The 14676-nt window shown below is 61.2% G+C and overlaps 1 protein-coding gene across 2 annotated transcripts; it reads left to right on the forward strand.

Annotated features, from left to right (window-relative positions):
* The first annotated feature begins 272 nt into the window (after positions 1 to 272).
* On the forward strand, positions 273 to 13804 carry MEX3D (mex-3 RNA binding family member D). Of its 2 annotated transcripts, XM_030795943.1 has the most exons (3): positions 273 to 885; positions 11542 to 12882; positions 13086 to 13801. In XM_030795943.1, exons 1-3 carry the CDS (start codon positions 279 to 281, stop codon positions 13142 to 13144), a joined length of 2007 nt encoding a protein of 668 aa, XP_030651803.1. In that variant the 5' UTR covers positions 273 to 278; the 3' UTR covers positions 13145 to 13801. The 2 variants fall into 2 exon arrangements, with proteins under 2 accessions (XP_030651803.1, XP_030651802.1); XM_030795942.1 differs by having other exon boundaries at positions 11542 to 13804.
* The last annotated feature ends 872 nt before the right edge of the window (positions 13805 to 14676 follow it).

A 14676-nucleotide genomic window follows, 5' to 3' on the forward strand; every position in this document is an offset into this window, starting at 1 on the left:
CGCCGCCGCCGCCGCCTCGGCCGCCGAGGAGCCGCCGCTGCCGCCGCCGCCGCCGCCGCCGCCGCCGCCGAGCCGCAGCCAGAGTCGCTGCCGCCGCCCGGCCCGGCCCGGCCCCGAGCAGCCCCGCGCCGCCGCCGCCCCGCCCGCCCGGCCCCCCGTGCCCGCCCCCGCCGCTGGATGCAGGCGGCCGGCGGCCCAGCTCGCAGAGGCGGAGGGCGGCGCGGGCGGCGGCGGCGGCGCGGGCGGCAGGAGCGCGGGCCCCAGCGCTAGCGCCCGCCATGCCCAGCTCGCTCGGCCAGCCCGACGGCGGCGGGGGCGGGGGCGGCGGCGGCGGCGGCGCGGGGGCGGCGGGGGAAGACCCCGGACCCGGACCTGCGCCCCCGCCCGAGGGCGCCCAGGAGGCCGCGCCCGCGTCCCGGCCGCCGCCCGAACCCGACGACGCGGCTGCCGCGCTCCGCCTGGCGCTGGACCAGCTGTCGGCGCTCGGGCTGGGGGGCGCTGGCGACACGGACGAGGAGGGGGCGGCCGGGGACGGCGCAGCGGCGGCGGGCGGCGCGGACGGCGGGGCGGCTCCGGAGCCTGTGCCCCCCGACGGACCGGAGGCCGGCGCGCCCCCGACCCTGGCCCCCGCCGTGGCCGCGGCCCCCGGGTCGCTGCCGCTGCTGGACCCCAACGCGAGTCCGCCGCCGCCGCCGCCGCCGCCGCCCCGGCCTTCGCCCCCCGACGTGTTCGCGGGCTTCGCGCCCCACCCCGCGGCCCTGGGCCCCCAGACGCTGCTGGCCGACCAGATGAGCGTGATCGGCAGCCGCAAGAAAAGCGTCAACATGACCGAGTGCGTCCCGGTGCCCAGCTCCGAGCACGTCGCCGAGATCGTGGGTCGCCAGGGTGAGTGGCCCTTGTCGGGGGTTGCTGTCCTGGGGGTCCCCGCACCGCCCGCCCCGGGGAAGGGGGTCGCCCGAGCCCAGCCCAGCCCGCGCCGGACGCCCCGCACCGGACACGCCCCGCGTGGGCTCCGGCCTCGGCCGCTGCCTTTGCGCCTTTGTCCTGCAGCGGCCGCGGGAGAAAGTTGGGCGCAGCCCGCGCTCCTCCCCTGCGCGCTCCGGCCCCGCCGCCGCCTTTGTCTGGGCCGCCTCCAGCCCGGAAAGGCTCCCGGGAGCCGCGCCGCAGCCCAGGCCTTCGGCCGTCCGCAGGGGCACCCCGGAGAGGGGCTCGAGGGCCCGGGGCTCCGGCCGGGCGGGGGGCGCCCCACACCCAGCACAGGCGGCGGGGCGGGGCAAGCGCAGGTTTAGGGGTGGCTTAGGGGGGCCGCCTGCAGGGCCGGGAGAGAAGGCTGACAGTACAAAGAGCGCCCGTCTCAGTCTCCAGCCTGGGGCCCTGACTGGGGTGGGGACGGGACCGGGCTGAAGAGGGTCCCTGCTCCACCCTCCGGCCCCGAGTCAGGGATTTCGGGGCCTGGGGAAGGACCGGTTGTCAAAGCCATTTCTGGGGTGCAGCCTGCTGGGCAGGCCGGCTGGCGGCAGGCCCCGGGTGTGGGGTCCAGCGGTGGCATCGTCGGAGCTTCCCTCTGGCCGCCCCATTGTTCTCTTTGTTAGAGAGCGAGGCTGAGATTTGCAGGGTGACATCAGGCCGGCCGCTGCTCATTGGCCCCCGAGCTGCGGGGCGGGCGGGCGGGTGGTGGGCAGTGCCTGGCCCAGCTCACACCCACCACCCCGTTAGCCACCCGCCCGCCTGCCTCCCTCAACTTTCTCCTGCCTTCCTGCCACCCCTCCCCGCTCCTGGGTCCCCGCTGACCGCCATTGATCAGCCAGGTTCTAGAACTTGGGGTGGGGCCGCAGGACACTTGGGCTGGGGGTCCTTGCTTCTCCCGGGCCCTCGGGAACCCAGGCCAGAGAAAGGTGTGGGGGGCTGGGATTGCAAGGCCATCTATGGCCCTGGCCCCAGGCGGCGGACCACCAGGGTGCCCTCCCCTCCGCCCCTTCCCTCGGTCCAGGTGGGTGGGGCAGCACGGCCTCCTGTCTTTTGGTCGTTCATTTGTCCGGCTCATGGGGGGACCCACGGAGGGTCAGGCATGGTGCTGGGCCGGAGAAGCAAGCTCTGGAGTGGTGGGTGGGGAGGGACTGGGTGCTGTCTCAGCCCTGCTGGCTGCCCTCAGTGGAGCCCCCTGGCAGGAGGGCATCCTACCGTCCTGTTACTGCCTCCCCATTGAGGCCTTCCACCCGGCCTCCATGTCCCATACCCAGGGCCTAGAACGGGACAGCTGCCCTGTGCAGAGTGTCCGGGAGCCTGTGGAGACAGATGTCCAAGCCGAGGCCTGGGGACCAAGTGCCCAAAGGCACGAGGCTGAGCCGCCAGGTGGTGGAGGGTGCGGCTGTGTTCTTTGTGAACGCGCCTGTCCTGGCACCCAAGGGCCTTTGAGCGAGGCTATGGCCACACAGGGGTCTGGCAGGAGTCAGGGTCAGGCTGAGGGCTTCTAGACTTGTGGCCTCAGGGTGGGAATTCTCTAGGGGCAGGTCCATGGGAAATGGAGTCCGTGGGCACCAGGCTCAGCCCCCCCACCTCCGGACTGTGCGTTCTGCACCCATTTACTGGGCTCTTGCTGTAAGGTGGCGGTCAGCAAGGCAGGCCCTGGGGCACAGTGGGGGTGGGGGTAGAGTGGTCCCTGATTGCTTGTCCTACAGGCCGCCGTGTCCCTGCGGCCCTGTGGCCCTGCGCAGATGACGACCCCTCTCTGTGATGTGCGGACGTCTCACCTCCATTAGAGTAGAGGGTTCTGGGGCAAGATGCTGGTTTTATTTATTTATTTATGAGACGGAGTTTCGCTCTGTCACCCAGGCTGGAGTGCAGTGACGTGATCTGGGCTCGCTGCAAACTCCGCCTTCTGGTTTCAAGCAGTTCTCCTGCCTCAGCCTCCTGAGTAGCTGGGATTACAAGTGCATGCCACCACGCTCAGCTGATTTTTGTATTTTTAATAGACGGGGTTTCACCATGCTGGCCAGGCTCCTCTCGAACTCCCAGCCTCAAGTGATCCACCTGCCTTGGCCTCCCAAAGTGCTGGGATTACAGGTGTGAGCTACTGTGCACAGCCAGTTTTATTTGTTTGTTTTTATTCTAAAAATTTTCTTGTAGAGACAGGGTCTGTTGCCCAGGCTGCTCTTGAACTCCTGGCCTCAAGCGATCCTCCCACCTTTAGCCACCCACAGTGCTGCTGGGGCTCCTACAGGTGTGAGCCACTGTACCTGGACCCAAGTTGCTGGTTTTAATCTCAGCTCCAGGTCACACACAGCAGCCACCCCGTAAGTGGAGTGCGGGTTGCCAGGGATGCAACCGTGAGTACCAGGACAGGTTGGCAGCTTCAGTAGTCCTTACATCTTCCACACTGTAGAACCATCTGTGGCTCCCAGCTTCTCCCACCCACCTCGTTCTCAAGCATACCTTTCAATGTCCTTTGTGCCCCAGCCCTGCCCCTTTACTCACCTTCCTCTCCACCCTGGGGCTCTCTGAACTTCTCATGCTTCTCTATCAAACCCAAGCTCCAAGGCTATCCCTTTCCTGGAGGCCAGGAAGGGTGCACCTGTCCGGCCTCCCCACCTAGACCAGAGTCACACAGGCCTGGCACCAGCCCTCTCCCCGATAGCCACGTGCTGTTCTCTGAGCTTCAGTTCTCTTGATCCCAGAGGGGGTCCGAGTGCTTTCTGGGCAGACTGTGGTCATTCATACCCTCTGAGTTCCCACCCATCCGCTGGAGGCTCCAATTCATTCGTTTTCTTTTTTTTTTTTTTTTTTTTTTGAGATGGAGTCTTGCTGTGTTGCCCAGGCTGGAGTGCAGTGGCGCTATCCTGGTTCACTGCAGCCTCCACCTCCCAGATTTAAGCGATCCTCCTGCCTCAGCCCCCCTAGTAGCTGGGATTACAGGCACGTGCCACTGTGCCCGGCTGGTTTTTGTATTTTCAGTAGAGATGGGGTTTTGCCATGTTGGCCAGGCTGGTTTCACACTCCTGACCTCAGGTGATCTGCCCGCCTCGGCCTCCCAGAGTGCTGGGACTACAGTCGTGAGCCACCGCACCCGGCCATTGCCTAGAATCTTTATTGAGTGCCTACTGTGTGCTAAGCCTATGCCAGACTTGACCTGCCCCATCTCACTGAGGCCCATGATGTGCCCCAGGGAAGGTCCTGCAGCTCCCAAGTCACAGATGGGGAGGCAGAGGCTGCAATTGGTAAAGGGATAGGTAAAAACTGAGGGGACAGCAGCACTTCGAGAGGCTGAGGCAGGAGGATCCCTCCTGCCAGGAGGTCCCTGGAATCGAGACCAACGCGGCCAACATGGCGAAACGCTGTCTCTACAAAAAAAAAAAAAAAATAGAAAAATCAGGCATGGTGGCACGCTCCTGCGGCCCCAGCTACTCCGGAGGCTGAGGCAGGAGGATTACTTGAGCCTGGGCGGTTGAGGCTGCAGTGAGCTATGATCTTGCCACCGCTCTCCAGTCCAGGCAACAGAGCAAGACCCTGTTTGCAAAACAAAAAACAAAAAAATCATGGGCCGGGATTCAAACCCTAGTTTCTCTTGTGGGTCAGCAAAGAAAATTTCAGATTCCAAAGCTCGAGGGCTGGGGGCGAGGGGAGGCAGCGCTGTCTGGGAAACAGGCAAAGTGGACATCCAAAAGGACAGCGTCTCCCTCCAGCCGGCCGGCAAAGGCGCTCTAGGGGACCTCCGGCTCTGCTCCTGATGAGGCCCCAACATGTACCCTCCTTTCTCACCCCACTTGCCGGGCACCCTGGGTGAATCTGTGCTCGGAGGCGGCCTCTCCCCCTGCACGTTCCCAGGGACAGGATCCAGGGCAGGTGCTTGGTGGCGGCTGGGTCTTCAGTATCTTGCTGGGGCCTGTACACAGGTGTTCTGTGGCGAATGAATGAATGAGTGAGTGAGTGAGTGATGTCGAAGGCAGGGCTTGGACTGGAAGCTGCTCAGGGCTCCCTCTCTCCGCTGTTGGCACAGGCCGAGGATACTGATTTTCGATGGTCCCCCTCAGCTGCGGGAGGCGCCCGCCTCGCTGTTTCCCCTCCTGTCCCTTGTTCCTGGCTGAAGTCCTAGAGGCTCTTCCTCTTCTCCCATCCCTGCAGGCCTCAGGTTTTCCCCGCGGCTGGGGACAGTGCTGGGGTGTTGGTGGGGACCATGCTTGGTTTTCCTATCTGTACACTGCAGAGCTAGAAAGAAAGGGTCTGCTAGGCAACCTCCACACGGCAGACCCGACTGAGAGTTCTGGCATTAGTACAGTGTACATGTTCCCTTCATTCCCCAAGGGGTTTTTTCTTTTCATTTTGAGACAGGGTCTTGCTCTTGTCGCCCCGGCTGGAGTGCAGTGGCTCAATCTCGGCTCACTGCAGCCTCCACCTCCCGGGTTCAAGCGATTCTTTCACCTCAGCCTCCCGAGTAGCTGGGATTACAGGTATCTGCCACCACCACGCCAGGCTCATTTTTGTATTTTTAGTAGAGACGGAGTTTTGCCATGTTGGCCAGGCTGGTCTCGAACTCCTGACCTCAGGTCATCCGCCTGCCTCCACCTCCCAAAGGGCTGGGATTACAGGTGTGAGTCACCATGCCTAGCGGTTTTTTCTTGTTGTTGTTTTGTTTTGTTTTTGAGACAGGGTCTGGTTCTGTTGCTCTGTCCCGAGTGCAGTGATGCGATCGTAGCTCACTGCAGCCTCAACCTCCTGGGCTCAGACGATCCTCCCACCTCTGCCTCTCGAGTAGCTGGGACCACAGGTGCGCACCACCACACCCAGCTAATTTTTTTTTCTTTCTTTTTTTTTTTGAGGCTGAGTCTCACTCTGTCGCCCAGGCTGGAGTGCAGTGGTGCAATCTCAGCTCACTGCAAGCTCCGCCTCCCGGGTTCAAGTGATTCTCCTGCCTCAGCCTCCGGAGTAGCTGGGATTACAGGCGCCTGCACCACGCCCGGCCAATTTTCGTATTTTTAGTAGAGATGGGGTTTCACCATGTTGGTCAGTCTGGTCTCGAACTCCTGACCTCGTAATCCACCGCACCTGGTCCACACCTGGCTAATTTTTTTTTTTTTTTTTTTTTTTTTTTTTTTTTGAGACAAAGTCTCAGTCTGTCGCCCAGGCTGGAGTGCAGTGGCGTGATCTCGGCTCACTGCAACATCCACCTCCCAGGTTCACGCCATTCTCCCGCCTCAGCCACCCGAGTAGCTGGGACTACAGGCGCCCACCACCACGCCCGGCTAATTTTTTATATTTTTAGTAGAGACGGGGTTTCACCGTGTTAGCCAGGATGGTCTTGATCTCCCGACCTCGTGATCCACCCATTTCGGCCTCCCAAAGTGCTGGGATTACAGACATGAGCCACCATGCCCGGCCATACCTGGCTAATTTTTAAAAATTTTTTGTAGAGGCTGGATGTGGTGGCCCACACCTGTAATTCTAGCACTTTGGGAGGCTGAGATGGGAGGATCACCTGAGCCCAAGAGTTCCAGACTAGCCTGGGCAACATAATAAGACCCTGTGTCTGCAGAAAAGCTTTAAACAATTAGCCGGGCGTGGTGGTGCATAACTGTAGTCCCAGCTATTCGGGAGGCTGAGGTGAGAGGATTGCTTGAGCCCAAGAGGTCAAGGCTGCAGTGAGCTGTGATGGTATCACTGCACTCCAGCCTGGGCAACAGTGAGAACCTTTATAGAGACAGGATCTTGCTATGTTGCCCAGGCTGATCTCGAACTCCTGGCCTCAAGTGATCCTCCTGCCTTGGCCTCCCAAAGTGCTGGAACTACATAACGGGTGTGAGCCACTGTTCCTGGCCTGGGAGGGGGTTTTGACATCCCTGTTTGACAGCTGAACCAGCTTCCCTCCTCCCCACCAGACCCCTCAGCTCCCGCTGGCTTCCATGGTGGCCCAGGTCTGGGATGCTGCTGTCCTGCGTCGCCCGGCTGCCTGGCTGGGGGCGGCCGCGTGTTGGACTGAGTGTTGGCTGTGGGGCCTTGTTCTCGCCCCATCCTGCTTCCAGAATCCTGCCCTTGCTGTTGCCTCAGCGGCTCCCTGGCGTTCACGTTCGCCTGCCTGCCATGGCAAACCCATCCAGCCTGGGCTGGCGGTCTCGGCTCCCACGCCAGGACTTGTGGTTTCATTGGTGAGTCCGTAGTGCACGGTCATTGCAGCCAGGACCCTGGACGGGCTGGATGAGTGATGCCCGCTGGTGTGTGTGCTGCGTTGGGGCCCGAGGCCCTGCCCTCGTATGGGGAGACTTGGCTGCTGTGGGTTGGGGGTGTGGGACAGGTCAAGGCCAGACTCTGGAGTGGTCACTCCGATTCCCAGGCATCTCAAGCCCTCCGAGTTGGAATCCTGGGGACATGGCCCACGAATCTGCATCTCAGTGCCTGCCAACCTTCCGTGTCCCCCAGAGCCCATCCCTCAGGCTTCCTGTCCCTCTGGCCTTGCTGTGTCATTTCCAGTGGGGCAGGGGTGGGGCCGGGATCACTCCTGGAGCCCTGATTCTTTGGTCTCTTGGGGTCTTGATGTGGGTGGAGTTTTGGGGGCCAGCATGTGTCAAAGCAGAGGCAGCACCGATGAATTGAGCTCCAGCTCCATCTTTGAGGTCCTAGAGGCCTTCTAGCTGTGAGGTCTCCACCCAGCGCCACCGTCTGGGTTAGGGCAGGATGGAGTAAGGGGAGGGGGAGGCACCAGGTCCCTCCACTGCCCCGACGCACGCGTGGCTCCCAGCACCATCCTGGTTTCTGCTCAGACAGTCACACGCCCCCTTCCTTGCCACCCTCATCTCCCAAATTTGTCATCTCACCCAGACCAGACTTTCTGTGACCACAGCCTGTGAGCTCAGCGGTGGCCACGTTGGGGCAGCCTTTCCCATGTGTAACCCTCTGGAGACCCGGGGCAGCTCCCAGATCAGCAAGGGAGGACCCCATGCTGTACCCTGGCAACGCTGGCGGGCTCTACCTTCTGCTGGGTCGGCCTGATGGGGAACAGGCTCACTTCCTGCCTGTGGGCAGGGCCAGCGGAGCCTCCATCTGTGGGTGGCACCTCCTGCCCCAGCCTTGCTGGGTCTCCGCTCCCTGTGTCTCAGTTTCCTCTCCTCAAGGAGGATCTGCCTAAAGCAAACACTGGGCTGCAGTGAGACCTGCCAGGGTGGCTGCCGGGAGCCAACGGCCTGGTCGTGGCCCTCTGAGGGCCTGTGAAGCCAGGCCTGTTACCTTCCCCTTTCACAGTGAAGAAACAGGCATAGCAAGGTCCCCCGAGTGCCCAGGGACTCCCCAGCCCCATCCCCTGGCCTCAGGGAGGCAGCTCAGAAAGTGAGGCATGTTAGGAGATACTCAGAAGAGCAGGCCCCACCCGGTGCAGTCAGGGTGGGCTTCCTGGAGGAGGGGGACACCGGACTGCACAGAGGAATGGAGGGGACTGGGTGCGATGGAGGCGAACAAAATGCCGCGACTGGGAGGGACAGGTGTGGTGGCGGCGCAGCTGAGGCGGGAAAACTGCAGTTCCCCTCCGAGCGGGTGCACCCCCGCCACCCCTCCCAGGGTCCTCCCTACCGAGCCCCTCCGAGTGGGTGCACCCCCGCCACCCCTCCCAGGGTCCTCCCTACCGAGCCCCTCCGAGTGGGTGCGCCCCCGCCACCCCTCCCAGGGTTCTCCCTACCAAGCCCCTGGGACCACCAGCCTCCAGGCCCCACGCCTTCCATCTTCCTGGCCCAGGCAGTTTCTGACTTCTTCCCCATCAAAAGTGCTGATCCTGCTCATTTTATCTCTTGCACTGTGGGAGAGTTAGCAACACTGTTTTCCTCTCAGAGCCACCTTCTGACTGTATTGAAACATCCTTGCAGCTCCCTCTGCTTCCCCAGAGCCTGAGGGGTTGCGGGCAGTGGCTCAAAACTCCTTCAAGGGCCGGGCACAGTGGCTCACGCCTGTCATCCCAACACTTTGGGAGGCCGAGGCAGGAGGACTGCTTGAGCCCAAGAATTTGAAACCAGCCTGGGCAACACAGTGAGACCCCATCTCTACAAAACATAAAAATAGGCTGGGCGCGGTGGCGCCTGTAATCCCAGCACTTTGGGAGGCCAAGGCAGGTGGATCACCTGAGGTCGGGAGTTCAAGACCAGCCTGGCCAACGTGGTGAAACCCCGTCTGTACTAAAAATAAAAAAAATTAGCTGGGTGTGGTGGTGGGTGCCTGTAATCCCAGCTACTCAGGAGGCTGAGGCAGGAGAATTGTTTGAACCTGGGAGGCGGAGGTTGCAGTGACCCGAGATTGTACCACTGCACTCCAGCCTGGGCAGCAAGAGTGAAACTCCGTCTCAATAACTAAGCTGGGCATGGTGGTACCAGCTCTGGAGGCTGAGGTGAGAGGATCACTTGAGCCCAGGAGTTGAAGGCTGCAGTGAGCTATGATCACACCACTGCACTCCAGCCTGGGTAACAAGAGTGAGACGAACTCAAAAAAGGAAAAAAAAAAAAAAAACCATTAAGGCCTCAGGGGTGGGGTAGGGATGTCTGGGACCCCAAGAAGGCCACACCTGGTCAGCGGTTGCCTAGACAATCAGTGAGGAGACCCCTGCCTCCCACACTGACACTCATGCCCCCCACCAGGTCAGACCCCCAGCCCAGCGAACAAGAATGAAGCCACAGCAGGCCCCTCAGGGTCCACCTGGACCCTTCCGAGGCATCTGGAGTCAGGGTGCGGGCGTCGCAGTCCGGCCGAGACCTCGGCTCCCCTTAGGCCAGGGTCTTGGTAGCCTGAGGAGAGGGTCATTTGGCCGGAAGGAAATTGTAGGCAGTTTCCACAATCTGAATCTCGGCTTCCCCTCCTGTGGGGCTGGGAGGTGGTGTCAGAGGGTCTGCAGTTGCTCTCTGGGCTGACACAGTGGGGGCTTGAAACCATGGAAACGTCTCTTCTGTCATTTCCGTAAGATAAAAGTTCCAAGTCAAGGTGTGGGCAGGGAGGGCTCCGTGGGGCAGGGCGGGGGGCGCCTTCAGTTTCCAGGGGCTATGGCAGTCCTTGGCTTGTAGAGGTATCACTGCAGTCTCTTGTCTTGTGTCCTCACAAGGCCAGCTCCTCTGTGTATGTCTCTCTTTTTTTTTTTCCTTCTTTTTTTGAGACAAGGTTTTGCTCTGTCGCCCTGGCTGGAGTGCAGTGGTGTGATCATATAGCCCACTGCAGCCTCCACCTCCCGGGCTCAGGTGATCCTCCCACTTCAGCCTCCTGAGTAGCTAAGACTACAGGTGTGCACCACCACATCTGGCTAATTTTTTGTTGTTGTTTGTGGTAGAGATGGGGTCCTACTATGTTGCCCAGGCTGGTCTCAAACTCCTGGGCTCCAGTGATCCTCCTGCCTCACATTCCCGAAGTACTAGGATTACGGGTGTGAGCCTCTGCACCCTGCCGCTGTGGCTCTTTTTTTTTTTTTTCTTATTTGAAATGGAGTCTTGGTCTGTGGCTAGGCTGGAGTGCAGTGGCATGATGTTGGCTCACTGCAACCTCCACCTCCTGAGTTCAGGCGGTTCTCTTGCCTCAGCCCTCCCCAGTGGCTGGGATTACAGGTGTGCGCCACCACACCTGGCTAACTGCGGCTTTTTTTTTTTTTTTTTTTTTTTTTGAGACAGTCGCGCTCTGTCACCCCCAGGCTGGAGTGTGGTGTTGTGCGATCTTGGCTCACTGCAGTCTCTGCCACCCAGGTTCAAGCGATTCTTCTGCCTCAGCCTCCCGAGTACTTGGGACTACAGGTGCCTGCCACCACGCCTGGCTAATTTTTTGTATTTTTAGTAGAGATGGGGTTTCACCATGTTGGCCAGGCTGGTCTTGAGCCCCTGACCTCGTGATCCACCCGCCTTGGCCTCCCAAAGTGCTGGGATTACAGGGGTGAACCACTGCACCCCGCTTTTTTTTTTTTAGTTGGAGTCTTGCTTTGTCGTCCAGGCTGGGGTGCCGTGGTGCAATCTCGGCTCACTGCAACCTTCGTCTCCTGGGTTCAAGTGATTCTCCTGCCTCAGCCTCCCAAGTACCTGGGACTACAGGTGCCTGCCACTACACCCCGATGATTTTTTGTATTTTTAGTAGAGACAGGGTTTCACCATGTTGGCCAGGCTGGTCTGGAACTCCTGACCTCAAGTGATCCGCCTGCCTCGGCCTCCCAAAGTGCTGGGATTACATGGGTTAGCCACCGGGCCCAGCCAGCCCTACCTATTAATTACTATCAACGCCGCATATTAGGGTCCAGCTTATGAACTTGGGGGAAACATTCACACCCCAGCCGTTACACTCTGCGGTTCCAGGTGAACATAAATTATGGCGCACACCTTTCAACCTAAAAGAGGGTCCCCTTGCGGTCTTGATTTTAGGCCAAACTCCAGAGCCCAGGGGGAAACTGAGGCTGAGGGAAGCAGGGACATGGAGTGTCTGAGGATAAAGTGTTGGGCACAGGCTGGGAGGTAGGGGCTCCCTCACTGGCCCTGCAGCCTGCATGCCTAGCGGGGCTGAGCTGCGCAGGGGGCTCTGGGTCACCTTGTCCTTCCCCTCCCTCCCCGACAGGCTGCAAGATCAAGGCCCTGCGGGCCAAGACAAACACCTACATCAAGACCCCGGTGCGGGGCGAGGAGCCGGTCTTCATCGTGACGGGCCGGAAGGAGGACGTGGAGATGGCCAAGCGTGAGATCCTGTCGGCAGCCGAACACTTCTCCATCATCCGCGCCACGCGCAGCAAGGCCGGCGGTCTGCCCGGCACCGCCCAGGGCCCGCCCAACCTCCCCGGACAGACCACCATCCAGGTGCGCGTGCCCTACCGGGTGGTGGGGCTGGTGGTGGGGCCCAAGGGCGCCACCATCAAGCGCATCCAGCAGCGGACGCACACCTACATCGTGACGCCCGGGCGCGACAAGGAGCCGGTGTTCGCGGTCACTGGGATGCCCGAGAACGTGGACCGCGCGCGCGAGGAGATCGAGGCGCACATCACGCTGCGCACTGGCGCCTTCACCGACGCAGGCCCCGACAGCGACTTCCACGCCAACGGCACCGACGTCTGCCTAGACCTGCTCGGGGCGGCCGCCAGCCTCTGGACCAAGACCCCCAACCCGGGACGACGGCCCCCCACGGCCACGGCCGGCCTCCGCGGGGACACAGCCCTGGGCGCACCCAGCGCCCCCGAGGCCTTCTACGCGGGCAGCCGCGGCGGCCCCTCCGTGCCGGACCCAGGCCCCGCCAGCCCCTACAGCGGCTCCGGCAACGGGGGCTTCGCCTTCGGCGGGGAGGGTCCCGGTGCCCCGGTGGGGACGGCCGCCCCTGACGACTGCGACTTCGGCTTCGACTTCCTGGCGCTGGACCTGACTGTGCCCGCCGCGGCCACCATCTGGGCGCCTTTCGAGCGCGCCGCCCCCTTGCCCGCCTTCAGCGGCTGCTCCACGGTCAACGGAGCCCCGGGACCAGCCGCCGCCGGCGCCCGGCGCAGCAGCGGGGCCGGGACCCCCCGCCACTCGCCCACGCTGCCGGAGCCCGGCGGCCTCCGCCTGGAGCTCCCGCTGTCCCGCCGCGGCGCCCCGGACCCGGTGGGCGCGCTTTCCTGGCGACCCCCGCAGGGCCCCGTATCCTTCCCAGGCGGCGCCGCCTTCTCCACGGCCACCTCGCTGCCCAGCAGCCCCGCGGCCGCCGCCTGCGCCCCCCTGGACTCTGGCGCCTCCGAGAACAGCCGCAAGCCCCCTTCGGCGTCCTCGGCCCCGGCCCTGGCGCGGGAGTGCGTGGTGTGCGCCGAGGGCGAGGTGATGGCTGCGCTGGTCCCCTGCGGCCACAACCTCTTTTGCATGGACTGCGCCGTCCGCATCTGCGGCAAGAGCGAGCCCGAGTGTCCCGCCTGCCGCACGCCGGCCACCCAGGCCATTCATATCTTTTCCTAGAGCGCGGACCGCCACGTGGCCGAGGCCTCCGCCGCCATCGGGGCCATCTGCGGGGGCCGGGGTGGGCGCGGGAGACGGGGCGGGACCCGGGGTGGGAGAGGGACGGGGAGGGGGCGAGGGGCGGAGGCCGAGGGGCAGGGAGGTGGGCGGCGGCCAGTGTTTACAGATGAGCTTTAACTGCCGTCCCAGGCGTGGAGACGGAGACCCCGCAGCCCGGCGGCGCCTCAGCCCTGCAAGGACAGTATTGAGTGGTCAGGTTACAATAAACCGGAGGAAAAGGTCCGCTTGCACTTTTTTTTATTTTTTTATTTTTAGACACCCCTCCCCTCCAGGGTGATCCTTACAAAACAAAACAAAAAACGCGATTTTTCCAGCGCTCAGTGTTTTTCCTTTTGTCCGGAGCCGTTTTCTGATTTGACTTTTCTCGCCGGCCGGTCTCAGGCCGCACAGACGTTCCAGAGGAGGAGGGTGACATTTTTACTCCCTTTTTGGGGCTAACCATTTATGCTTTTGTACATCAACCATGCGCGGCCGGAGGCGGGCAGGGGGGCGGGGGCGAGGGGCGTTCCAATCAAATTTCTAACTTTCTGTTAATTATTAATCCCCTTTCTACTGCGGTTTCTGTTGTCATTTTTTAAATTTTTTTAATTTTTTTTTTTTTTTACTTTTACTTTTTACCTCTTGTGTATATGTAGGGAATTTATAGGGAAATATGTACTTTATGGAATAAATTTTAAGAACTAAAATATATTTTATTTTAAATAAAGTAATGGACCTTTAATCTTACACAGCTAAATTACTGATTATATATTTGCTGAGCTGATTTAAGGGTTAAAAAAATTGTATCAAGAGTTTTATTTTTTGACTTCAAAGCCTTCTTAATAAAGCCTCTTTTCTACATGTGAGCACACGGCTTCAGCGTGGTGTGGGGGGTGGGCACCAGGAGGGGAGACCCTGGGGCAGGGGACACCCGGATCCAGCCCCTCACCCCCCAGTTCGGTGGTCCAGGCTCTCACCCCGACCAGGCACTGTCTCTTGTTCCAGAGGAAGGAATTGGGTCTGTGGGGGAGGGTCTCCCCGTGAGCAAACCTCAGGTACCCCCCCCATCCCTGTGGGTGTTCAACCATGGATTCCACGGAGAAAGGGGACACAGGCTGTCCTTCCTCGAGGACATCTGCGCAGCTCTCTGGGTGTGTGGGATCCATCCCAACAGACCATCCGGCAGTTATGCAGGTGGGGAAACTGAGGCCTGGAAATGCCCGTCCCAGGTTTGACCCCGATGCCTCCTGGTCTGTGAAGGACGTTTGAGCCGTGCTCATCCCGCTACTGCTCTGGGAGTCATGACACATGGGGCCACCAGATGTAGCTCTTCAGGGCTGGGGTTGAGACCACAGGCTTGCCGGGTGCAGAGGCTCACGCCTGTAATCCCAGCACTTTGGGAGGCCGAGGCAGGTGGATCACGAGGTCGGGAGATTGAGACCATCCTGGCTAACACGGTGAAACCCTGTCTCTACTAAAAGTACAAAAAAAATTAGCCGGGCGTGGTGGCGGGCCCCTGTAGTCCCAGCTACTTGGGAGGCTGAGGCAGGAGAATGGCGTGAACCCAGGAGGTGGAGCTTGTAGTGAGCGAGATCACGCCACTGCACTCCAGCCTGGGCCACAGAGCGAGACTCCGTCTCAAAAAAAAAAGAAAAAAAAAGAGACCACAGGCTGGACCCATGGTGAGCCGTCCCAGCACGCCGTCCCAAAATGTCCAAGAAGCCCCTGGGTGTCAGGATTG

Source organism: Nomascus leucogenys, chromosome 17 (assembly GCF_006542625.1).
Source record: "Nomascus leucogenys isolate Asia chromosome 17, Asia_NLE_v1, whole genome shotgun sequence".
Taxonomy (NCBI): domain Eukaryota; kingdom Metazoa; phylum Chordata; class Mammalia; order Primates; family Hylobatidae; genus Nomascus; species Nomascus leucogenys.